The 25,390-nt window shown below is 32.1% G+C and overlaps 2 protein-coding genes across 2 annotated transcripts; one reads left to right on the forward strand and one right to left on the reverse strand.

Moving 5' to 3' along the window:
* Nucleotides 1–12,461: 12,461 nt before the first annotated feature.
* LOC148300874 (uncharacterized) lies at nt 12,462–17,782 on the forward strand. Its single transcript, XM_088274180.1, has 4 exons — nt 12,462–12,527; nt 13,448–14,353; nt 14,446–14,545; nt 17,405–17,782. The coding sequence occupies exons 1-4, from the start codon at nt 12,513–12,515 to the stop codon at nt 17,539–17,541; spliced, it is 1,158 nt and encodes a 385-aa protein (XP_088130306.1). The 5' UTR covers nt 12,462–12,512; the 3' UTR covers nt 17,542–17,782.
* Nucleotides 17,783–18,741: 959 nt separating this feature from the next.
* Pex2 (peroxisomal biogenesis factor 2) lies at nt 18,742–23,020 on the reverse strand. The gene is made up of 5 exons (XM_088274162.1): nt 22,777–23,020; nt 22,100–22,177; nt 20,639–21,064; nt 20,050–20,280; nt 18,742–18,964 (listed from the first exon to the last, which is right to left on the reverse strand). The coding sequence occupies exons 1-5, from the start codon at nt 22,810–22,812 to the stop codon at nt 18,881–18,883; spliced, it is 855 nt and encodes a 284-aa protein (XP_088130288.1). The 5' UTR covers nt 22,813–23,020; the 3' UTR covers nt 18,742–18,880.
* Nucleotides 23,021–25,390: the final 2,370 nt, after the last annotated feature.

The following is a 25,390-nucleotide window of genomic DNA, read 5'->3' on the forward strand; positions in this document are numbered from 1 at the left end:
ATATAAACGCAGTGTTATCTTGATCGTTTATACATGAAGGAAAGGTGATCAGCCCTCCGCTTCAGGTACCAGTCCAGGGTAATATTCAATAAATATTACAGTGAAAAAATCAATCATATTTTTTGACCCCCCCTGGGAATTGAACCCGGGACCTCCAGAACGGTAGACGAGCGTGCTGACCATTACACTACGGAGGCGGACTGCCAAGAACATAAATATTTATTTTGATTCTAATCACAGCAAGAGAGCTCTTTGTAATATATGAAAATGATGGATAATATACGCACATCTACATAGGCTATCATTCGTTTCAATGTACTGACAAAAGTCACTGATATTGGTAGTATACGACGACCCAGAAAATGTCGAATATTTATTCAAATTGTGAGAAGTATCATTTTCTCATAAATTAATTGTGAACAATATAAAAAGATAATCGAAATTGAACAAATTGAAAGTCAATAATGTAATAAAGGACAGAGTCGTATATGTCATTCAATGAGCATAAAAAATCTCCCATATACTCGCATACTTTGATATAATCCAACTAAAGTTACAATATCTTTAACTAGTCTATTGTTATTAATATTTTACCTGATTTGTATTCCCTTGGTTTCATAAAATGATATCAGAATAATTTTAGAATATTGTAGACGCTTTATTATCTTTGTTTAGAAACAGTATATACCACGTTTTTTCCTTCCAAGCCTCAATCCTTAGTATTGTGAGTTGAAAAGTCCTTGCACAATACAATATTTTCATGATTCGTAAATACTGGTTTGTTTTGATCGTTGACCTCACGTCGGAATCTTATCATTGACTGGCTTATAGAGAAAATATTTTGCAATGTATATCCAGGTAAAATCCCGAGCAGTTTCGCGTGCAAGGCCGATTCTAAAAAATTGTCCTCGGGCGGAATTAGATAATCCTCGGTCTAATAGTGCTAGACCAATAAAACATGTCATAAATTAACACGAGTAACATTTGTGATTACTAGTTGCGATAAAAGTACTATAATTTATAACTAAAGTACTGGCCAGGGAGCTCGAGGTTGATTAATCGCATGGCGTTGTTTTATCAGCAACAAAAAATATTTGGTGTAACGAGACCAAACATCTAACTTTACTCCCATTTTTCAGATACGAAGATTAGGTACTAAATTATAATTAAAAAATGTTTTATTGTTCAACGACATTCGGCCAAATAACATTATTCACTTTGCAACAACCGTGCTAGATCTTAAGTAATGCGAACAATATCTTTTATTATTACTGATATCTCAACAAAAATGAACAAGTTTCGTCATGGCTAATGACCTGTTTAAGTTTAATTCTATCTTCCGTGTAATCTTTTTTTATTAAATTTGGCCAGAATTTCGTATTCTCTTCTAACAAAACTTATTCGCCAATGTTTAGATATCAATAAAAAATATTCATTACAATCCCTAGAAAGTCTCCCTGGGGGTGGCCACATATAAAAGTACATACAAAAAGTGGTCGTTAACGTAGGCGAGAATATTTCTCCATCACATTTCTTTCAGGGGGTACTCGCGTTTAGTACGCGTACGGCTAGGCGAGACACCACACGTGTTTTCAAGCTCAATTTGTTTTAGAATATGTATTGACATTTTACATTTTTTAGAACATTTATTGAAATTTTACACTTTTTAGAATATTTATTGAAATTTTGCATTTTTTAGAATATATATTGAAAAACAATTTTTCAACTCCTCACCTTTCGATAACTCTTTTCCTTTCAAATCCATATATTGTACTTATTTCGAAGAACAACTTTTTTTTTTAATACAAAAACGGTATTTTAAGCATAAAATTCGATGACGTCAAATGTTACCTAGGTTCAAAAAAATTTTGTTGTGATTTATCGTATACATATTAGGCATTAAACCTCGAGATCAGCATATCCCGACCGCTTTAAAACAAGAGATGGAAGAGAACAAGTAGACCTAATATATTCACTATCGTATTCACACGACAACACAACAGTAACATGTTGGTGTTATCGTGTATTCACGATAACACCAACATTAAAATCGTACAATTCACAATGATCGAAGAAAAATTAGCTAATCTAATAGAGTTTAAGTTATTTATTTTACAGAGTAAACGAGTTCACTTCCCTTGAAAATCAAAGGGAAGGTATAATTATCAGAAAGAGATTTATGTCGACTAACAACTACTGAAAAATCCATGAAAAATGAATATACCTATTCTAAAATTGATGATGTTCTATTTCGCCGTTAATTTTATTATTTGACCGTGCATAAAATGTAATATGATTAAATTTGTGATTGACATGTGTATATTTTATATAACCACAAGTAGAGAAAGTCAGGTTCCCATAGAGCAAGTATAGAAAATCATTATATGTACATTATATATATAGTCTAAGACCTAAGACCAATATTACGAAAACCTACATGATATGATTACTTGACAACATTTTTGATCCAGTATATTGTAGGTACATAGACACACGTATCCGAGCTTCCATTACTCACAGGATGTGAAACAAGTTTGAAAATTTGTAAACGAAATAACGTATTAATCGAATGCTGCAAAAGTGAAGTTTGCATATGCATACATATCTGCATATACACATATATTACATATATCAGCATGTACCCTAAGAGCTAACACTATTATTTTTTAAATTGTTATTTAATACAAGTTACTTAACAGTATATCACACACACTTGCTTTGCCGATAATATTTACGAAGCATAAATAACATCTTTGATTCAAGTTTCATAAAATCGGCGGTATTTTCTTTGAGACAGCCGAAAATAAATAGGGTGACATACGGCGATAGGTATTAGAGCTATGTTTTACAAGTTATCTCGCCGACTTTTAAATATTTCGTGGAGATCCTGACATATGTTCTTGTATTATTTTTTTAAGAGAATCTATGATCAATTATCATAATAGTACTACTAAGCCAACAACAAAAGGTATTTTTAAGTGTTTTTATTTTGAAATAGCTTTATATTAGAAATAACCATGGCTTTTTTCCATGTAACGCGGTGGAACGGCGTTCCGGCACTTTTTTTCAATGACATATCTTTTTTAATTTTCAAAATTAATTGGATGAAACAATGTTTGTGCTTACATAATTACATTTTTTTTATATATTATTCGTCAAAATGATACAACATGATATTGTAATGAATATTTAAATAATATTTGAATTTTTTTTTTAGTAAAAAGCTTGACATGAAGTGAGTTCGGAGACCTTTTTTGTTTAAGAAAAGGCCTGGAAATGACGATATATTTTTCTTTACCCGATTTGTTCGGTGTCTCACATTCGCCCTGCCAGACCCTAATACGTCATAGTCGTGTAAGATTTGATTTAATGCTTCGGTTACTTACTCCTTTTGATCTGAAAATTTAAAACAGCAGTTAAATTATTACGTAAAAGTGATATAATTACTATATTTTGATCAATATACAATATGTATATATTTGTATTCAGTCTCAGTAACCATTGTAATTATATTAATGCATTAATTATTAAGTACACAAGACTCTCTTATGTAAATAATGATAAGTTTGTATTTAATGTATTCAATGCGTAACAACGGAAACCAAGTTGATTATTAACTTGTGTTTTTTATTAATAGAAAGATACTTAACATACCAAACGTATATTTTGTATGGACAATTGAGCTTTGACCACTTGTTTTTAAATATATATCATTATGTGTCTTGGATGTACACTGTAGAATAAAGAGGAATTTAGGTTGTTATGGCTGCCAGTGAATGTTGTTCGATGACTCAACACAACTAATTAAATATTGTTTCATTATTATTAAAATATGACAGTAAAATATGATTTTTTTTATATTTTGTAGTTGTTAATAATAAATCACCCTGTACAATTTTTAATTTATTCACTAGGTTATCATTACAAGATTTTCATCTTTAAAAAAATTCAAATTATTCAAAATATCATTCAAGTATTGAATTAAAATTAGACCGCAAAATTGTTCCCTTTAGAGAGAAAGCATGATCCTTAATTTGAGCGCAATGACACGGGAATGTATGGTTTATCTCGGAAAAAAATAAAAACAGTGTAACGTTTATAATCACAATTTTTAAATAAATACGTATAAAAAATAATAAAATATTTACAACAGCTTAAATATAGCATATGTTTGCGATACGTTGCTATTATGAATTAATAAAAGAAAACAATAGTGAAATGTTTTACTTCTGTAATCTTTTAAGATACAAGTAGATACATAACTTATCATTCTATACAACACCCAATTTAATAAAATTATGTATCACATATTCATGTATGAGTATATGTTATTTTTTTGCAGTATAAAATCAGAAACCGCTTTCATTGTGTGACCTATTATTCTATAAATTGATCGTATTTACGATTAAAAGTTTATTCAATACCCATATCCTATATAGAGGTACCCAATTTATGAATACACAATGAGCATACTAGTACCTATCTTGCCAGCAACTTTAAAAGTACAAATATCATTTATTGTACATACCTGATTTCATTTAGAATCAAAAACCTTTATATTTAATTCCGTGACACATCTACATACATATTCCGTTGGAGGTTTCATCACAATATCTGTTTTGTATTTGCGTATCAGAATGTGATCGGAAAACGAGTTCTTTCAAATTAAAAGTTCCAATTTCTCTACCGCAAATAATGTCGTAACATCCCGAGTATGTAGGTTTCTACTTGTCATAATATCACTTTTTATTTATTTATATTCTAAAAGATAATAATAAAATATTTTAAAGCTCTTAACCGTATCTGAAGGTAACATTTTCTCATAAATAGAGTTTCCATTGAACAATTTCTTTGAAAAAATAGTAAAACGTTATTCCAAATTGAAACATGTTAAATTATTCATTCTAACAATAATAAAGCAACCCAAAAAGTACGTCTTTAGTATACTATTACGTAATTGACCACGGAGATCCATACCAAAAAGCACGCGTTTATGTATGTAATAGTAAAGCATAATGCCAGCACATAGATGTTTGTCGCCAACATTTTTCCGCTTTCATTTTCCAATTTCGGAACTCCTAATGCGTGCAAACTCACACAATAATTTAGAATTGGGAAAAAATATACGTGCGCGGATATGAAATTTATGTCTGGATATCACCTATTCGGAATCCGGAAAGTGTAAAACGAAAGAGGAAAACGTTTGTAGAAAGTCAACAAACATAATAAATCGTTATTATTCGAACTTATTATACACAGAACGTACAGTATCGGATAATAATGCAAATTTAAATGTAATCATATATTTTGGTTCGACCAACCCTATTATATTCTACTGTTTGTTGAATCGAAATCACTAACAACAATCACTACTTATATGCATGATTAATATGTTTAATTTTAAATATAGGTGTATTACAAATTGCATCCCACATTATCGTGACAGAATTAAGTTGAACCATTCTTACTTGTGTACGCCTACAAAATAATAAGAGTAATTAATTTTGCTCGAATTGATACACACTTGTATGAAATAAACCCGATTGTGTAACTCCAATGAGAAATGAAATAAATAGAAGCACAGATAAAAAGTACCCAGATACCCGGGACAGGCTATTCACCTACAGAATGTAGAAATTTCGACAAAAGGGATGTGAAATGATGAGTTCACATTAACTAACACGGTTACAAACCCGTTTTTTCCAAAATTATATTATTAAGTATCCCGGTGATTTTATCGCTGAATATATATTACGAGCCCAATCCTCATAGGAACTGTAGCATTTTATCGCGAACTTAGTGCACTGAATAAATTGTTGGATTCTTAGTAGCAACATAGAAACATAAACTACTGCTTACAGTTGTAAATTATCTGCCATGAGACATTTTTCCATAAAGGTTTCAGGGAAAAGGTCTCATGCCATAAAAATATCTTTATGGATGGAGAAAATTTAATTTTAAAACATGTTTTCCTGGCATCAGAATTAGAGTCCAAACTGCATGCATGGATTATATCGACGGCCCCTACGTAAAGTACTCTATCTGCAAATCTGTTACTTTACAGGAGAGAACTTAGAAGATTTTTCCAATGTATTCTTTTTTATTAATTAACGGTTTTATCTGAAATTCAAAACTAGTATTATTCATTCAAAAACACGATAAAATAATGCATTAAATCGTTTTAAACTTTATGCTTTGTCAAAATTAAGTAGCTAGCGTTTTAGGAGTTGAGTTCATTTCGACAATTCGATGTAGATACGCCTGAAAACTAGGCGTAATTTATTTTATTATTTTTTTGTTTGTTTATATTTGAAGATAACGGTCAGTTGATAACATGCACCAAATATCTCAAAATTGACAAAAATGTAGTTCGAGTACTTTACGTAGAGCACATCGATATTATCATAGCAGGATTAATATATCATGACGTAATTATTCAAGGATTTAAAATTTCAATTAAGTTCTTAATCCATTTGATATAATTCACCAAAATGCTACTTCATCATTTTTTTCTGACTACGCCTAATTATAATTGTGCATTTTCAAAGTAATAAACGATAAGTGACATTGCATAACACTTCGGTAATGTATGTATCTAGATCATGTCGAATACCTACATACATGTTTATAATAAATAGTTCGGAGTACATTTTGTGTATGTTCATGGTACAGATTGAACCACTTTCTTCAGCAGTAGGAACTGTACCACACCAAATCGCCGATACTCAAATAACCAGTTAAACAGAAATGGAAAACCAAACGAGTCTTAGATGTATTTGGTGATCAGCGATCAGTCTTATCAAAAGTTGTTTTCTCAATGTCACTCAACCTAAACAATTTCTTCGGCGCAGTTGTCAAATTAATAGATTTATATTTACAATATATTGTGTCAAGGCGCCATAATAACGCTGTTGTTAAGATTTAATCCGGTAAATTTATTACGTGGGTAGGTAGCTAGTTCAAAACAAATCCCATTCAAATAACATATTGGATTAATTAAATTTCATACGAACTACTGGGGTACTAATACCTAAATACAAGTGCAACAACTCTATTATACAATGAAACTCCTGAGGGCATATCTGCTAAGTTAATTTTACAATTAAGAGGATCGCAAAGTAATATTTTCATGGAAATTTAAACTGTGCGTTAACGAATAATAAATTTATGCATTTAGATCCAGAAAAAGGGACGAAATTAAGACGCCATCAAAAGAATTTAATTAAGGTTTTTATTTTAATTATACTACCTTTGTATAATCTTTACATTGTTAATATAATTTTTTTAGAAAAAAAATATAATTCTTTATATTTAGTAGGTCATCAAAGAAATTTGATTGCAGTCATATAAATTTTGTCAACATTTTGTCCTATTAATCATACGTGTATTTCGTGAAAAAAATGTTTTTAAACAAATAATTAAATTTAAAATAACAATCTCAAATTCAATAGTAACTAACCACCACTGGCGCTGTAAGAATGTTCACTGGCACCTTTTTTGTAATTATTTTCATAAAATAAACGATTTATCTACCGCACCGTGCTAAAAAATACAAGTCATTTCTAAATATTATGTTGTGCGGCGTTACATTTTTCCCATATGCAACTAATTCCAGTCCTACCATATAGGTCATATACACATTTATTTACCTACCAAAAGTGACTGAAGTTCATATGTAGGTCTTACACAGTGGCATTCCCTTTTATGCATAGTACGTGACTCAAATTATTAATACCAGACAGATTTGACATCACGCATGATGATCTTATCTGATATATTTCACCTCATTGATGTCCTAATATTTTAAAATCTAGTCATTAATTTATTTGTCTCTATTCATAATTTTTAAAACAAATGAAAAAAAAACAAACATAACATAAATAATACAACTAAATAAAATTTATAAAAAAAATCATTTAAGTTTTATTTTAGTATATTAACAATAAATAAAACCATTTACAGTAAACCATTCATCGTTTCTTTGATTTCATTTATTATAATTTACACCGTTTATTTAAAGACAATTGTAATAAATTAATCGAGTTGGTGGGTACTTATGTAAGGCAAAGGAGGAGATTTTTTTTTAAGCTTATGGAAATATTTTTCATTAAAATCCCAGCAGATACTATTTTCACACGATAGTAAATAAGGCGCCGACAAAGCGCCGCGCGATTCCGGCGCCAAGCGAGGCGATCCTTCAAGAGACAGTGCAAACTGACCCAAGTGTTTGAATCCCGCCAATCACAAAAAATATATTTTTAAGTTTTTTTGTTAAATATTCCATTGGTCTAGTGATGTATTTTTACCTTCCCCTTTCTGTGGACAAACAAACAAGATTTTACTTTAATAACACGCTAAGTTATTTTAATAACTTGCCGGGTTATTAAAACAAGATCTCGTCAGTATTCTTTTGTGACTTTTAATAAATCCATACATCATTGATAAAGAAAAGATAAAAAAATATTAAAAATTATATATTTTTTTATAGCCCAAAAACATAACCAATAACAAAACTTTTTTGTAATTTATGTATATATATATATATATATATATATATATATATATATATATATATATATATATATATATATATATATATATATATATATGTACATATATATTTAGAAATATTTAAATAAATACGCTAAGTTATTTTAATAACTTGCCGAGTTATTAAAACAAGATCTCGTCAGTATTCTTTTGTGACTTTTAATAAATCCATACATCATTGATAAAGAAACGATAAAAAATAATAAAAATTATATATTTTTTTATAGCCCAAAAAAATAACCAATAACAAAAGTTTTTTGTAATTTATGTATATATATATATGTATATATATATATATATATATATATATACACCGCAGGACAAAAAAAATTACGAGTTTACTTGCTACCGCACGCCTTGACTTTACTGAACTCTTTTTCTAAGAAATCCTTTATCGATACCTCTTTCTTTTGTTCAATAAATTAAAGACACTTTGTGTCACCTTTCTACAATATTTACATTTTAAAATGTCTCAACAATTTTGTTTTACCCGCGTTTGAGGGAACATAACACAACAATCATGGAAAGTGCAAAGCAAATGTCGATAGCGATAAAATCCAAAATAATCACACTGTCGCAACAAAACATATCTAATTGTAAAATATCTCGTCGAGTTGGGTATTCAGAAGGTGCAGTGAGGTTTTTATTTAAAAAATTCCAACAAACTGAATCCATAGAACGGAAAAAAGGAAGCGGATGGGGGCGCGCGACATCTGCCCGAGATGATCGCTGAATAAAAAAAATTGTTATGCGCGATCGATTTTTAACGGCACTTAAAATACACGCAGAGGTGCAGTCTACTAGCTAATCAACATTTTCAGTAAAAACAGTGTTCAGGCGGCAGTTGGAGCATGGTTTCCAAGCACGAAGTCCCGCAAAGAAACCATTACTGACGAACAAAATGCAGAAGGCTAGACTGGATTGGGCGAAGGAGCACCAGAATTGGACCTTGGAGGATTGGCAAAATGTTGTTTTCTCCGATGAATTAAAATTCAACCTTTTTGGTCCAGACGGCATAAAGATAGTTCGACGAAAACTTGGGGAAAAATACCATCCGTCGTGCGTCCCTCGAACCGTTAAACATTCACCCTACGTCATGATTTGGGGGTGCATGACAGCGTACGGTTTGGGACCTCTAAATTTTATACAGGGTACGATGAATGCCATCCAGTACAAAAAAGTGCTGAAAAACCATCTTATTCCAACAATCGAGGACATTACGCAGTATACCGCGGACCCGATTTTTCAGGACGATTTGGCGCCGTGCCATAGAGCCCGCACTGTGAGTACAAATATTTATTTTTTAATGCACTTTGTAGACCACTTGATAAATAATTTATTGTTTTTCTTACAGATCATTGAATACAAGGATAAAATTGGCTTAAAATCGTTGACGTGGCCCGGGAATAGTCCTGATTTGAACCCGATAGAAAATTTATGGGCGATTATGAAAAAAAAAGTTGGGAAAAAAAAAAAAAAACATTGAGGAATTTAAAAAAAAACTTGATTCAAGTTTAGGAAGAAGAAATAACATCAGAAATTTAAGATTCGCTTTACGCTTCGTTAAATAATAGAATTTTACATGTTATAAAAAATAAAGGTGAATTCACTAAGAATTAAATATTTTTAAATGTTATAAATATGTTTAAATGTAAAATACCTTAATTTAAAATAAAGCGATTAGAACCTTCTTCTTAAATATGAATAAAAAAATTACATGTCTTTTATTACTCCATCACAAACACTCGACCATAAATGAACCGTTATGGGTCTCTAAGGTTCGGATAATCTGATACCTGGTATATAATGGCAATTTCTAAGTACAATTCATGAGTAAGATCTTTCATTTTAACCTTGAAGTAACGAGTAGTCATCACATATGTTAAACAATACAAAAAAAAACTAATTAAATATCAAGAATAATTCATTATGTGTCAATTTTAGTTTTTTTGAGGACTTGTAAATTTTTTTGTCCAGGGGTGTATATATATATATATATATATATATATATATATATATATATATATATATATATATATATATATATATATATATATATATATTTATATATATATATATATACATATATATTTAGATATATTTATATATATATATATATATATATATATATATATATATATATATATATATATATATATATATATATATATATATATATATATATATATATATATATATATATATATATATTATATATATATATATATATATATATTTTATAATATGTAATATATATACATATTCATTTGTTTGTATTTTATACAGTTGTATTGATAATTTTATGAATTAGTTTTGCAGAATAGTAAGTATTAGTTCATTGAGCTTATATGTAAACGTTTATTTTTTCAAACATTTTGAAATGTTTCGTGCCTCATTTAACAGCATTTATACGAAAACCAGATTAAATTACCAGTAATGCGGCACAGTAAAATAAAATAAAAATTTCAGGAATAAAGCTTGATAAACCCAAAAATCGATAGTTAAAAATTTAATCAAATAATTCTATTTAATTTATTGCTCTTAAAAATTTAACTTACTAACTTTGTTTCATTAAATACTCTTATCCAGAGGTTATCAACTTTTTTTATAAAAGGTTCGGATTGATTTTTTGAAACCCAAAAACCGGATGAAAATTCCTTTTCCGAATACCCTTTTCTTGGGTCCACTACTTACTACACTATCAAATTCCGAATGATGAATTAAAATATAGCTGCTGTGAATTCACAACCAAATAACAAAATTTAATTAAATTAATATATCCTATTTTAATTATTTTTACGTAAAAAAAATCGGAGGGTCGTAAGAAAATCTTTGCCGGGCCTTATTATTCTTTTTTCGAACCATTTTTCTTTTTTCGTAGTTATTTTTAAAAAAAATACCTTATACGAGTATACACGTCTTAATATACTAGTTAGCTTTTCGTTCAAGTCCGTGAAATCACGTCGTAGAAAAAATATTTTTCCCGAAAAGTTCCACATTTCTTGTTTTTGCCCTAGCCGTTGCTGTTATTTACCTTTTCCTCCTTCATTTTATTCCTTACACTCGTTGTAATGTCCTTCACTGTGAACTTAACTTTCAAATATATAAAACTCCTCTCCTCGATTTGAAGCTCAGGGCTGGTTTTTTATTTTATTTTTACTTATTTTATTTTATTTATTCGGGAATTGTACAGCTTTACATATAAAAAAAATTATATAAAAAACAGTAGTTACATTAACAATAATAAACATTACATTACATTAACAAAAATAGTTACGTTAAAAAAAGCCAATTAAACAATTCCACATTTATGTTATCAAACTATTAAAATACCTTCGGAGATTTAAAAAAAAGGGTATGGTATAAAATAATAGATTTAGCAGGTAGGAGAAGGAAAGGAGAGGAATTATGGAGGGTGATCCCCTTGCCTTCGTATTTTTAACGATCTCATTAACTCCACGTCAATCCGATGCGTTGCCCTATTCACAGTTAGGTCAGGATAGGGGGTTGAAAATACTTGCTAGAACTACATCTAGCTTACGTTATATCTCCACTATGCCGGAATCACCTGTAATCACAATGCACTCGCCCTTAAGCGGCAGGTTTAAGCTTTTATTGAATAATAAATAACCACTGTGATATATGGACGTTCGGTGAGATAAACTAATCGACATACTAATGCATGTAGTCGAGACGAAGTAAGAGAAAGTAATCGGTAGTCGAAAGGTTAGGTTTCGGGCGCCAAGTGTTGGTCAGCGCGGCTGACGAGGTGCCGTCGCGTGCGGACAGGTACTGGAGGACCTGACCAGAAGCTTTAACCGGAGTAACCATATATTATTATTAATAAACTGGATCAGTATAAATGACCGGTTAGTATTCTAAAATCAACAGTCGAGTTTAGATCGCGACGGTGGACATTTCGCTTTGGGTTAAGAAAATCAACATATTGCCGCTCGCAGACCATGGCTCGCTTCGAGGTGAGATACCATCGGAGCGAGTGTCCTTATAATCCTTACTGGAACCCTTGTATCCGCAAAGTGACTGATCTGATTGTGAAAAGAAAATGTATTTCTTATTTTATATTACGTTCCAAAGCTGTGAATGAAAAGTGACATTATTTTAAGTGATATCGTTATACTCAGCGGATTGTTATCATATTCATTTTCACAATGAAAATATTAATTCATGGGTAGAAAATATTTAACACTTTCGAAGTAATTTATTTGTGCTTTACGTAATCCTTTTTCTGATGATTTTAAGTCATCTGAATCCTCTCACATTTAATTGAGTATTAAATGTTATAAGACGGAATAAATATTAAAATAATAACCATATACGCAAACAATATTAATTATTCATAAATAAGTTAGATTTTAAATGCAAAATCATATGAAGAGCTCTTCATAGTTTGTTAACTTGCTAACTTGTCAATATTTGACAAGAAAAAACATATTAATCACAAAACCTACCTACCTAAGTATTTTTATTTCTTTTCTTTTACATCTTTATGTATTAGAACGTCTTTACGTTTTATAAAAGAAACATTCATTAAATTATATTCTCTTCAGAGTTTAATTATGCGTTTAGGAAATTAAAGAAAGAAACATCTATGCCTGATATTTTAATTACTTTATATAAAAACATTCATATTCACTTTACATACTAAATATTAAAAACTAGCATGGTCAAGTATAATCGGCGGGGATGTACAATGAGATACATGAATGTGGAAGAGATGACGATTGTTTCCAAAGACAGATGTATTCTTTCTGACTACCTCTCCAGTTAAACGACGTGGTTTTCATTTAGTTACATAGTTATTAATTAAAATAATAATTATTCATACTCAAAAATAAGATTTTCGATTTCAAATATTAAATAGTGTTTTTTCCCACAGTTATGGAAATTGAGTATCGTGTTGGTGACACTGGTTACTCAAGCCGCAGCCCACTGGGACCCCGACGTGATACTGCCTCCATGTAAGGGACACTCCGAAGGGTATTCGTACCCCGCCCCCGCCCTGCAGTTCAACGAGGGCGGCTTGAACTACGCCTCTCCAGTTCTGCCTAAGCTGTCCTTGGCTCAACCCTCCATTCACGGCTACAGCACCTCCGCCGGCTTATCTAGTTACTCCGCTTACCAATCCCCCCTAAACTACGTCGCCAACCCTGGAATCGCGTACGCTCAATCGCCCGTCATCTCAAAATACGTGGCACCCGTACTGCAGAAGTCATACATCCAAAACGCGTATGTCGCTCCTGTCGCTAAATACGCCGCCCCCTCTTACGTCGCTGCCCCAGTGTACAAGAGTTACGCCGCCCCTGCCTACAGCGCCCCACTATACAAAAGCTACGCTCCTCCTGTTTACGCCCCTCCTCCAGTAATTCAAAGCTATTCGGCTCCTGTCGCTAAGTACGTGGCGCCCGTGCAGCAATACATCGCTCCGGTGACAAAATATGTAGCTCCGATACAGCAGTACGCGTCTCCTATAGTTCAGAGTTACGCAGCTCCGGTGGCTAAATACGTGGCTCCCGTACAGCAGTACGTCGCTCCGGTGCAGCAATACGCGGCCCCGGTTGCCAAATACGTCGCTCCCGTGCAGCAATACATAGCCCCAGTCGCCAAATACATTTCCCCCGTACAGCAATACCCGCCCCCCGTGCAACAGTATGTGGCTCAAGCTCCGGCACTCGTGAAGCAAGTTGTAGCTGCGCCTGCCCTAGTCAACCAATATATCTCCGCCCCCGTAGCCAAAGCTCCACTCATCGTTAAAAACGTGCACACCAAGCAATTGGATTATTATGTAAGAAATGTTTTGTGTAGTGAAATTACATTATTTTGAAAATATTTGTTTGTAACTTTTCTCATATTTATAATATTCATTTATTATTCCAGGATGATCATCCTAGATACGCATTCGAGTATGGTGTGAATGACCCGCACACCGGTGATATCAAACACCAAAAGGAGGAGAGAGATGGAGATGTGGTCAAGGGTACGTACTGATTTGTTTATAAATTATATAGATCATTTATTTAGTATGTGTTAAGGTATGTTTAAATAATTTTAGTCATATCTGAATAGGTATAGTAAAATAATTAATTTAAATAAAAAAAATACATACGTTAATTAATCATAATAATGATTTCGTACGTGCTAATGTAGCAAAGCTTTTTCGATTTATTTTTAATTTCATATGCGCTCGAGTGAGCGCTGAAAATGAGTTTTTTTCAAAAAAATTATACCTTGAAGGTGTTATTTTTTCTTCTTCTTCTGACACTTATGCATAGAGCACTGCATCACATTAAGGCAGTGTTATCCTTATAGTTAACGCATGAAGGAAATGTAATCAACCCTGCGCTTCAGCTACTAGTCCAGGGTAATATTAAATAAATATTCAAGTGAAAAATCACATATTTACTTAAGCCCCCCCCCCTTGGGAATTGAACCAGGGACCTCCAGTACGGTAGCCGAGCGTGCTGATCATTACACTACGGAGGCGGACACGTTATTTAATCTACATTAACTAGGTTACACAATTATAAATTGAAAAAATTTTTATCATCACATTTATAAAAAAATATGAAATGCTATAAATGTTTGAAAAATAATTTTAATCGGATTTACCTATTAACCTATTGTAAATTATGTACATTTTTTACATTTCAACATTGTTGATTATATATCAATAATGTGTATTTCGGACATTGTAGCATAGTACGGGCTACACAGGTAAAGCCGAAATACTTGTTGAATTAGAATACAAATGTAGTATTGTTTATATTTCTATTATATTTTGGTAGGAGAAATTTTAAATAAAACACGAAAGTCGTAACATTTTTTTTAACTATACCTACATACATCATATGTATTGTAATGCATATTAATTATGCATAATTATTTATTATTTTTTTATGTTAAAACAGAAAATTATAGTTTTAAAAAATGTTAACTTCCAGAAACTAGATTTTTTTGGGATACGTACATATGTATATGTATATTTTTGCAGTGTAAAATGCATACGTATTTTCGTATAAAATTATGATATTTGAAAATTGTTTTCAAGAATTGTATTGTTAGCGGTTAAAAAAAGGATTATACAATTTTAATCGTGAAGAATTAAATTATTATAATTACAATTTTGTAGGATGTGCACTTTTTTTTTTAAATTTACATATATGTGGTGATCATGTTTGAATTGAATTCATTTTTTTTTTTAAAAATTAAATTTACGATTCATAACTTTCTTACTCCATTGACGTTCATGTTTTTGGGGATAAGCAAAATTTTAAGAATCTACAAGTAATATTTACAAGGAGCGAAATGCTCGCTCATAACATATGCAATTTAAACAATAAAAATGAAAGTTGTGTTAATAATTGTTAAAGAATATTATAAACATTTTCTTTATGTGACAAATATGGTAGGAGAACGGAAAAGTGTGGCAACCTGACCAGACTTACAGATAGGATTATACATTGTTGTATTACGTATGTTTTGTACTAATTATATGAAATTTTAGTATGAAATATAAATGACGTAATTCAAATTTCATTTTGTTGATTTTAAACTTTTGTTAGTGATAAGTAATAATGAAGTTTGGGAATGATGATGATATCTTTAAAGTATGCTAGCCCTATAATATGACAAAGTTTTCATAACAATTTAGCAGTGCTCCGAAACTTTTCTCACATACGACACACCAAAATTATTCTTAGAGCTACGCGGCACACCAAAAGCTTAAATATAGAAGTAAAATCGATAGACCATTGAAAAATTATTATTTTTAATAATTATTTCACGCTACAGTTTAAAAAATAGACAATTATAAAAATAATTTATCAGTGTGTTTTAAATACACAATGATGTAAAATGTCAAATACATTGAATTATATATATATATATATATATATATATATATATATATATATATATATATATATATATATATATATATATATATATATATATATATATATATATATATATCGCTCACTCCTTTCAACAACGTCATAAATAAAAAATCGACAATTTTCAGTTGTGCATGTTTTCGGAATGCCCAGAAAATTTACTATGTATATCCCAGCAAAAGTGGCATATTTTTAACTTAATATTTACCCGCTACAGGTCAGAGAGTTTTATTTTTTGCATTTTGAAGAAAAGGTAGTGTTTAATTACTATTTCAAATAAACTAAATATTATTCAAATGAAGAAAAAACATTCAGGTTTTACTTAAAAATATCTGTTACACAGTAAAAAGTTCAATGAGTGGCTTGGTATATATTTTTAGTACATTGTATTATATTTTCAAACTTTAAAAACGATCCCCTGAAAAATCAAGTTTTTTTATATATGACTTGATGAAAGGAGTGAGCGATATGTTGTACATAGTATACTAAAAACAAACAAAAATCAAGAAAAAAATTATACAATAATAAAAAATTAAACATTCATTCTAAACCTGTTTCAGTTCTTTGAATTATTTTTCTTTTGGAAAAAAAAAACAGTTTTTTCAGGTCATAATGCTTCGCAGAAATGATTCATATATCGTAGTCATACAGGAGAAAGTGACCAAGTGCATTTCTTACAAAAACGTGATCATTGACTATTTGATATCTTACTAGCTTAATGTTGCCCTGAAAAAATTCCCAAAGGATTTTAAACTCGGAAGTATAATATATTGACTGGGTAAATTATTTTCTTGGTTTATTTTCTTGCCAAGCAAAAGTGACTTAAATGGCCCTCCTGGACATTTTACCTTTTGTTAGTTGGTCACTTTCTCCTGTACGACCACGATATAGCAAGTAAAAAATATTTTTGCTCAATTATTCAGGACTTTGACATTATTTTGTAGGGCAATACTCTTTGGTGGAACCCGATGGCAACGTGCGTACTGTAGATTACTACGCCGACTGGCAGAGTGGGTTCCACGCCACGGTGTCCAACAGCAAGGACGCAGCTCATCAGCAACCCGCCGCCGCCCTGCACTAAACCGCCAGTCACATCGTCTCCGCAACATCACAAGATTACTCATTTTTCATTATCCACTTAGAGCTTTAACTCGTGTGTTCGGGGCTGACCCTAAGCATTGTGATACCCTTTGGTAAACGAGAAAATGATTTTATCGATAGCTTCGGCAGTCACCTTGTAAATAGAAATTTATTTATTATTTTGAGAAATAAAAATACTTTGTTTTTTGATCCACTCACATTTTTATTAACAACCAACTAGTTTCGGCAACAACCTGTTGCCCTCTTCAGGGTTTAATTTATGACTAGTCATAAATTAAACCCTGAAGAGGGCAACAGATTGTTGCCGTAACTAGTTGGTTGTCAATAAAAATGTGAGTGGATCAAAAAACAAAGTATTTTTATTTCTCAACAATTTTGGTTCTTAGGCCCAATTTAGAACTATTGTACATTTAGTCAATGTGTTACAACCGACGTGATTTCAAGGGGGTTTTAAAATAAATTTTGAAGACTTGTGGCCTCAACAAATTTTGGTTCTTAGGCCCAATTTAGAACTATTGTCAATTTAGTCAATGCGTTACAACATTATCCAACACCTTAAAAAACCCCCACTGTAATTATTTTTTTTTTATTATTTGTAAACATTTATTTAAATCACAATTTTTACATATTTAGAACTTTTTTTTGCAGAGACCCACCAAGCCACCTTGTGTGTCTTGTCGGTAGAGTTCTTTTTTAATACATTTTTTTTTTGTTTTGAAAAAGCTCATATGGCAATATAACCAACGATTTCCATTTAAATTTATTTTTAAAACTCGAGAAAAACCTTTAAACATAAGGGATAAGCCTTTAAATTTAAGTAAAGGGTGCAGGCACGGTCTCACTTGATGATGTGGAACTTCAACGATGTCTCTCGGTCACAGCAGTCAAAGGACAGCGTGCTCGACAGCGGTCAAAGGACAGTTGGAAGGCGAACCTTTGCCAGAGCACCGAGGTTGATACACTGACTCAAAGGCTATTGAGTTTGCTTCGTTTAGGTAGAGTTCCGCGAAACTGAGCAGGAAAAATGGGTCAAATCCCGCTATGAGTTGATACTCTGATACTCTTGGTGTGCTCGGCTCGAACTAGAATGTGGGCGCAGGGTGGAACTATGGGGGAGGTGTCAGGCAAGACGGAGTTAGTTAATATAATTGTAGACAAAGAGTGCCAAAAATAAATCCATTCACATATATCACTATCAGAGGAATGAAATCATCTGTTATTTATTTTATTTATTTATTTTAGAGCAAATCCTTATCCAAAATACAAAAATATGAGTGTGTTTGAGAATGTATGTAAAAATAATTTTCTTCTGTATTTCTTCAACCGCAAGGTACAGGTAATACACTGACTCCGTAGAAACTACATCTTGGACATTTGTAATGTGGATTGTCTAATTTGTTAGCCTGAAAAATATAAAAATAAGTCAGTATTGTCAGTGCTGACATAGGTTCACTAGCACAGGTGCCGAGGCACTTGTTTACAAGGGAATGGAGACTAAAATGCTTTATATTCATTAACAAACTTGTATATTCCCGTCCCTTTTAATTAACTGCCGGGGCCTTAGATGCAGTACTAGGTATGGTAACTAAAAGAGTAAAAACATAAATCTTAACAGTAATTACTCACTATTCTCAGCAAAAAATAAGGTTACTTAAAATAAACATATTTACATATAAAGATATGTACGCATGCTTTTAAATATTATGAAAGGATTTAATTTTTCACAACAAAGGTTATAATAATATTGACAATCCGTATAGACCGTATAACATATATAGTTGAATCTACATTTAAGTTAGATGAAAGCAAGAAATTACGGTCCATACCTGCCATATACTCAGCTTTGAGATTAGATGTTTATAAAGAATTTTAGGCGAGCAGTTGTTTGACTTTGTAAGGAATGAGGAATTAAGGCATAGGATGCAGCAAGCCATGGCCACAACTTTCATCAAGAAAAGGTGATTTAGTTGGCTAGGACAAGTATCTACTCTGCATGCCTCCCGGAAGCCGCCATCAAGCTTGTCTCTTTTACGTTTGTGCCGCCTAGGAAGTCCACTGCTGACAATTCATCGGCAGTTCTCGTCGGAATTTCGGAGCATTAACCTGACTCGGGAGGGCACAAGGGAGGAGCTGGCAATGACCAAAGATAGTAAATATTTTTTTTTATTAAGCAAACAAACTTCCCAGAATAAGCAAAGCTAGAATAAAAGAGGGAATATTTGTGGGACCCTTAATCGGGGAACTAGTTAATGATGCCAGTTTGGATAATACCTTAGATGAAAGAGAGGCACCTACTTGGCAGTCTTTCAAAACTGCGATAACAAACCATAAACTTCATTCATTGAATATTCAATGGTATATGTAGGAATGATCAATATCCTCTATAGGATATCAGACAAAAACATTTTGTATTACTAAATAAGTACATATCTTTTGTATTAATTGATAAGCACTAAAATCTCAATGATAAATTTAAAAAATAAAATACCTGAATACAAAAATGGCAGAAAATGTGTTCACAGCCCATGTGATACGGAAGAATAGGGTTATTACCACATTCAGCACACTTTGTACTGTGTCTAATCTCAGGAACAAAAGTATTATTCCAAGATGAATCGGACAAAATATTTCTCCGGCGAAATACATTTAAGGAACGTTCCTTCACTATTCTTCGAACAAAGGATGTGTTCAATAATGGTGTTGCAAATCCCAACATTTCCTTGAAAAATGTAAATAGATTTTTACTTACAAACAAAATTCAACCCTAGATTCATGATATTTGAGAGTTTCATTATTCATAACCTTCCGTATCTCAGATGACCGCTCACGAACGAAAATTACTTAGTAAACAAAATGGAATAAAATAATTCCATATTAAAAGATGTTTAGTTACTAATTTGAATAATCATAATAAATAAAATTTAAAAAAACATAGATTCAGTATCTTTTTTATGTGAACAGAGGGAGCTGTACCAAATAGTACACATTAACGCATATTATGCGGTCTGATAGACAAAAAGTTATGAATCTAGGGCTACATATAAACCATAGGGATGTACAAATAAATTCAAACTTACGATAAAACTATGCCAAAGCAATTCCCTTGTCCATGCATAATCTGTAAATCTATTGCTTATACTTTTTTCAGTTGCAATTTCTAAATTGAGGATGTAGTCAATTAGCGCCGGGCATTTTCCCGTTTGAAGGAACCTCAAGAGATTGAAAAAATCCCCAATTATTTGGAATTTCTCTAATGCGTCCAGAAAGTTCTGTGCTTTCCTACTAGTGGTATAACTCAACAGCATACGATCTTTAGCATACTTTAATAATATTGTGTAACAATAAAACCAGTGTAACTTTCCTTTGGATAAGAGATTTTTGTCATATTTCAAGGAAAGCATCTGTTGCCCGAATGTACTTCCATTTTTATACAGTGAATACTTAAAAATTAATGATCTAAGAAGTAAATCAAGTTCAGGCAGTACGGGGGTGAGAAATCCAGGCTAAAAAATAAAATATATTTATGTAAATATTTATCAGATTATTGTTATTTAGATGCAAGAAGTATATTTTTTTGGTACTATGCAGTGTGTTGATTTTGGCCACTACTGCAGGAGGCATCTTCAGGGCACTATGGCACTGAAATTACGTGATGTAAAAAAAATAGAGTATGAATACATATGTCAGCAAGGGCCACAAACAACACTTGCCATAATACCCTGACAGTATGTAACTCCAAATGTTAAACTTCTATTTAAATCTTTTATTTATTTATTTATTTTTCATGGACGGCGCATTTAATTATAATGCCGGCTGATTAGTGGCATAGCATGGAGATGCTACATCTAGCAGGGTCCTGGATAGTGACTGTCAGGATGATGCCAGCAATCAATGGCAAAATGCGTAAAAATGAATTTTTATTTTCTTTATATTGTTTTTTTTAACACACAACAAAACAAAAAAACTTGTTAAAATAAATGCGTTGCTCTCCGGTTGTGAGCGGAGAGCGGTATTAAGCCCTTTCATCCTACATTTATTTGCTGCTGAAAACACAACACATTTGTTTGCGGGGGGTCGAAGACGCTACCTTTTTTACCATAATACGTAATGGTGTATTTTATTTTAAAAATTCCCTAATTTCAGAGGAGTGGCATTTTACCATTCACCCACATTTTGATTGTCAGCCTTCAGTTTATTCCAAGAAATATATTTAATGTTCATAAAAAAATTGACAATATTAAACACACCTAAGAGCAAAACATCTTAAGAAACATCTTACATCCTAATATTATTAATTTAAAACATTTTAATATAATTTCATCAATATTGTAAAACCAATTTCCAGTACAAAGAGCTCTGATTTACTAACTTTATAATATTGAAGTTTGACTTATTAGTATAGATATGACATAAGTATGGTTAATATACAAGGTTAAAAATCGTTAATAATGATGTAGCGAATAAAAACAATGAAAATAAAAATAAAAAATTTACTGTTTTAAATTTAAGTAAAACATGAGTAAATATTTAACACAAACCGAATAATATTTGGATGTTTCCAACAGCTGTGCTTTTAGAAGATCAATAACCTCATTATCCAGTTGCAAGGCATCCAGCTAAAATATTTAAATTAAATACATAGTACTTATTATTTTTTATATCATTAACAATACGCATGTGATATGCTGTATATCTGATAACTATTATTGATCATTAAACATTACGATAATGAAGACCTTTAAAAAACTCTTCACTAAAAATTAAATAAATATTTGTGTTCCTGAGATACATTTAAATAATTTAATTCGATACAATTTTCAGATAAGCCTGAGCAACTTATGTTTGAAAATAAGAATCAAGTTGTGGCATCTAACATTTTGTAGCCAGTTACAAAGAAGAGAAATAATTGAAAATGAACTTTGCATCAACAAACTACATTCTGACAATGCGATACATTACATCACATACAGTACCAATATTACGAATCATCATTTTAGTGTATAAAACAATAATTATAGAAAAGTATGAGGATAATCTGCGAGTTTAAGGAATGTACAACTGAAAATTTTGATATATTTTTTGAAGTTATTCGATTGTAAAGGGCAGAAATTATATCAAAGACGGTATCAACTGTATACGTGTGTAAACAAATTGTTTTCTTTTACAATGTTATTGATTAAAAACTTGAATATCTATTATGTACGAGACTTATCACCTGGGTAACACGGGGCACATAATTGGTATTGTGCATACTTGTAAATTTAAAAAAGTATAATATTTGCACTAGAAGCTTTGTAATTATTTAGAGTATAATACAAATACACGATATCGAAGTTTCCAAAGAGCGTGTCAAAGATTATATACTAGAATTCATTATGACATATGACATTGACATTTGACATACTACGAACCACAGACTACCTAATTCTACAGACCACAGACTAACTGATTGTTCAAATGTTTCATCATATTTATTTTGATAAAAAGTACAATCAGTCAGTACCGTAAGATTGACATTCTTATGAGTGTCCTAATTGAACGCGCGAATGCCAATTAGGAAATTTAGTCAAGATCTATATGTATTCTTTGGGTAAAATTCGACGAAAAATGTTTTTTTTCCTGGTCATTGGATTTAACGTTCGACACATTAAAAATTTGGCTTTGGAACTTGATATATTGCATAATCTGGGTGTTTAAAATATTACATTAAAAATCGTTTTTCTTCCCATTAAAAATTTCACTTCTAGGCGCGCAGATAGATCATTTGTTCGTTATCAGACAAAAAAAAAATAATAATAATAAAACGACGGCGGGTTTCTTCAAAGCCTAACCTTTCTTTAGAAAAATATATTTTATTATTTCGAATTGTAAAAGAATTTTGCTTCGGAACAATGATAACAGACCATCAATGTTTACGATGGGTAAGAACAGCAATTAGGGAATTTCGGCAATTTAGCAATAATGCATTTCGTCGTCCGCGTCTAGGGTCGTTGAAAACGGGCCGACCCACGGACCCAAGGCTACGATCATAAATATTATGCCGCCTTTGTAACTACCCTCGCGCCGCCTCTCGGGAGTGGAAGGCAGAGAGAGGATAGAACGCCACACTACCTTGTCTAATTTCCGCCATCTTTCCTTGTACGTATCCACAAGGTACTCCCGTATGTACTGGCAATACATATGGATGAATAAACAATATATATATATATATACATCACGCTCTAAGTTCCATTTAGGAAACTTGAAATAGCAATTAAAATTGAAAATTAAACTTTACATTAAAATCAACCTTGTCAGGAATCGAACCTGAACTTCGAGTGGTTGACAAACGCGTCGACCACTACTCTGAAAGGAGTCTCTATTAATTCATTATTTTATGTAATAATTATAAGTTAATCTAGTTATTATAATCAGTTAATTAAGAATCAGTTAGTTAATAATAAGTCGTGATATAATTAGTTTTGTTAACTTTTAATTATTTGTAAGTCTATAACTCGGTTACTATTAACTAGTAGTTGGGACACCATATGCTCCACCTAGGGAGCAGATATGGGTTTAAGATTATAGTAAGTAAGCTACGATAAGATTATTCTTAAGTTAACTAGGGTAAGGAGTAAGCGAGAGGGGTAGTACGACCCTCTTGCTCTAGCAACAGTAGGGGTAGGACGCGAGCTGAAGACGCCTCACGCGAGTCGACGAAAAATCCCCGACCGCGCAGGTCGAACGCGCACGCCGTCGCGCTCGGCCCGAGCCCAAACTCGGCACTTCATCAGCTAAGTGCTCAGCCGCGAGGAGAAATCGTGTGAAGTGAAAAGTGTTCATTTCTCCAAGACACGATGTAGCCAGCGCTACAAGGCCATCTTTCAGCCGCGAAGATGCCTCATCCCTCATCCTTCACATCGAGGAACGCCAGATTCCTTCCAACAGCGAAGGAACTGCTCATCTAGGACGTCCGCCGTCCACCCAGGAACACCAGATTCCTGCCCCTCGAAGACCGCCCAGCCTACAACCTGTGGCCGTCACGCCCAACGGGATTCCACAACCCCGGAGCCGTTCATGGCTCATAACTGTGGAACAATCTCAATCTTCGTTACGGTGTTTCGTTAAGAGAATCTGTGAACAAGACATGAGCTAGGAAAGTGAACTTTGGACTGTGTTGAGGACCTTTCGTTTAGTATAAGCTATTTTCTAAGTGTTGTAATCTAGGGTAAGTCATTTTAATAATATGTCTACGTAATCGATTAAACCAGGTACATGAAACATTCAAGTTTTAATTATCCTTCCCCCTTTTACCTTTATATTGATTGTAATTGTATTTAATTCGATGCATACTTCCTCCGGGCTTAAATAAACAAAGATTAAATTCATTCAGATTAGAACTTAACAAGCGCGATATTAATATATTGTACATAGCGAGGTAACACGGTACACGAGGCTTCCTTTTCCGCGGATAATCGAGTTCCCGGAATTTGTATTCGCCGCCCCGCGAGAACGATCAATGGCGATTTCCCCCCATTATCTCTCCAGAACGTAGCCGTCAGGATGATTTCCCTCCGAAATTATCGATCAAACCCCTTCTCTATGTCCGAATAGAAATCCCGAATAATCAGAGGGTTGTTAATTGGCGCCCAACGTGGGGCGCGATTTGATTAGTTTTGCGCCCTCTAGCAAAACCAATAAAATCGGAAAAATCAAGTGCGATTTTCCTTACTCGTGCCCTGAAACATATAAAAATTTTCTCGTCTCAATGCTCCTTCGACTAGCCAAATTAATATTATAAGTACGATCTTATTTTCTTAATTATGCCCGATCCTCTTAAATTTTATGCA

This window comes from Brachycentrus maculatus, unplaced genomic scaffold (genome assembly GCF_059751285.1).
Source record: "Brachycentrus maculatus isolate JH-2025_06_01 unplaced genomic scaffold, ASM5975128v1 h1tg000637l, whole genome shotgun sequence".
Taxonomy (NCBI): domain Eukaryota; kingdom Metazoa; phylum Arthropoda; class Insecta; order Trichoptera; family Brachycentridae; genus Brachycentrus; species Brachycentrus maculatus.

Bases quoted from the DNA above. Each gene is read 5' to 3' on its own strand.
- Pex2 (XM_088274162.1), bottom strand. From the start codon at position 22,812: ATGCACAATACCAATTATGTGCCCCGTGTTACCCAG. The intron at 22,178-22,776 runs GTGATAAGTCTC...TAAATATTTTAG, and splicing joins ATGTGCCCCGTGTTACCCAG to CTGGATGCCTTGCAACTGGA. The intron at 21,065-22,099 runs GTTTGTGTTAAA...TTTATTTTTTAG, and splicing joins AAACATCCAAATATTATTCG to CCTGGATTTCTCACCCCCGT.
- LOC148300874 (XM_088274180.1), top strand. The intron at 14,354-14,445 runs GTAAGAAATGTT...TTATTATTCCAG, and splicing joins CCAAGCAATTGGATTATTAT to GATGATCATCCTAGATACGC. The intron at 14,546-17,404 runs GTACGTACTGAT...ATTATTTTGTAG, and splicing joins AGATGGAGATGTGGTCAAGG to GGCAATACTCTTTGGTGGAA.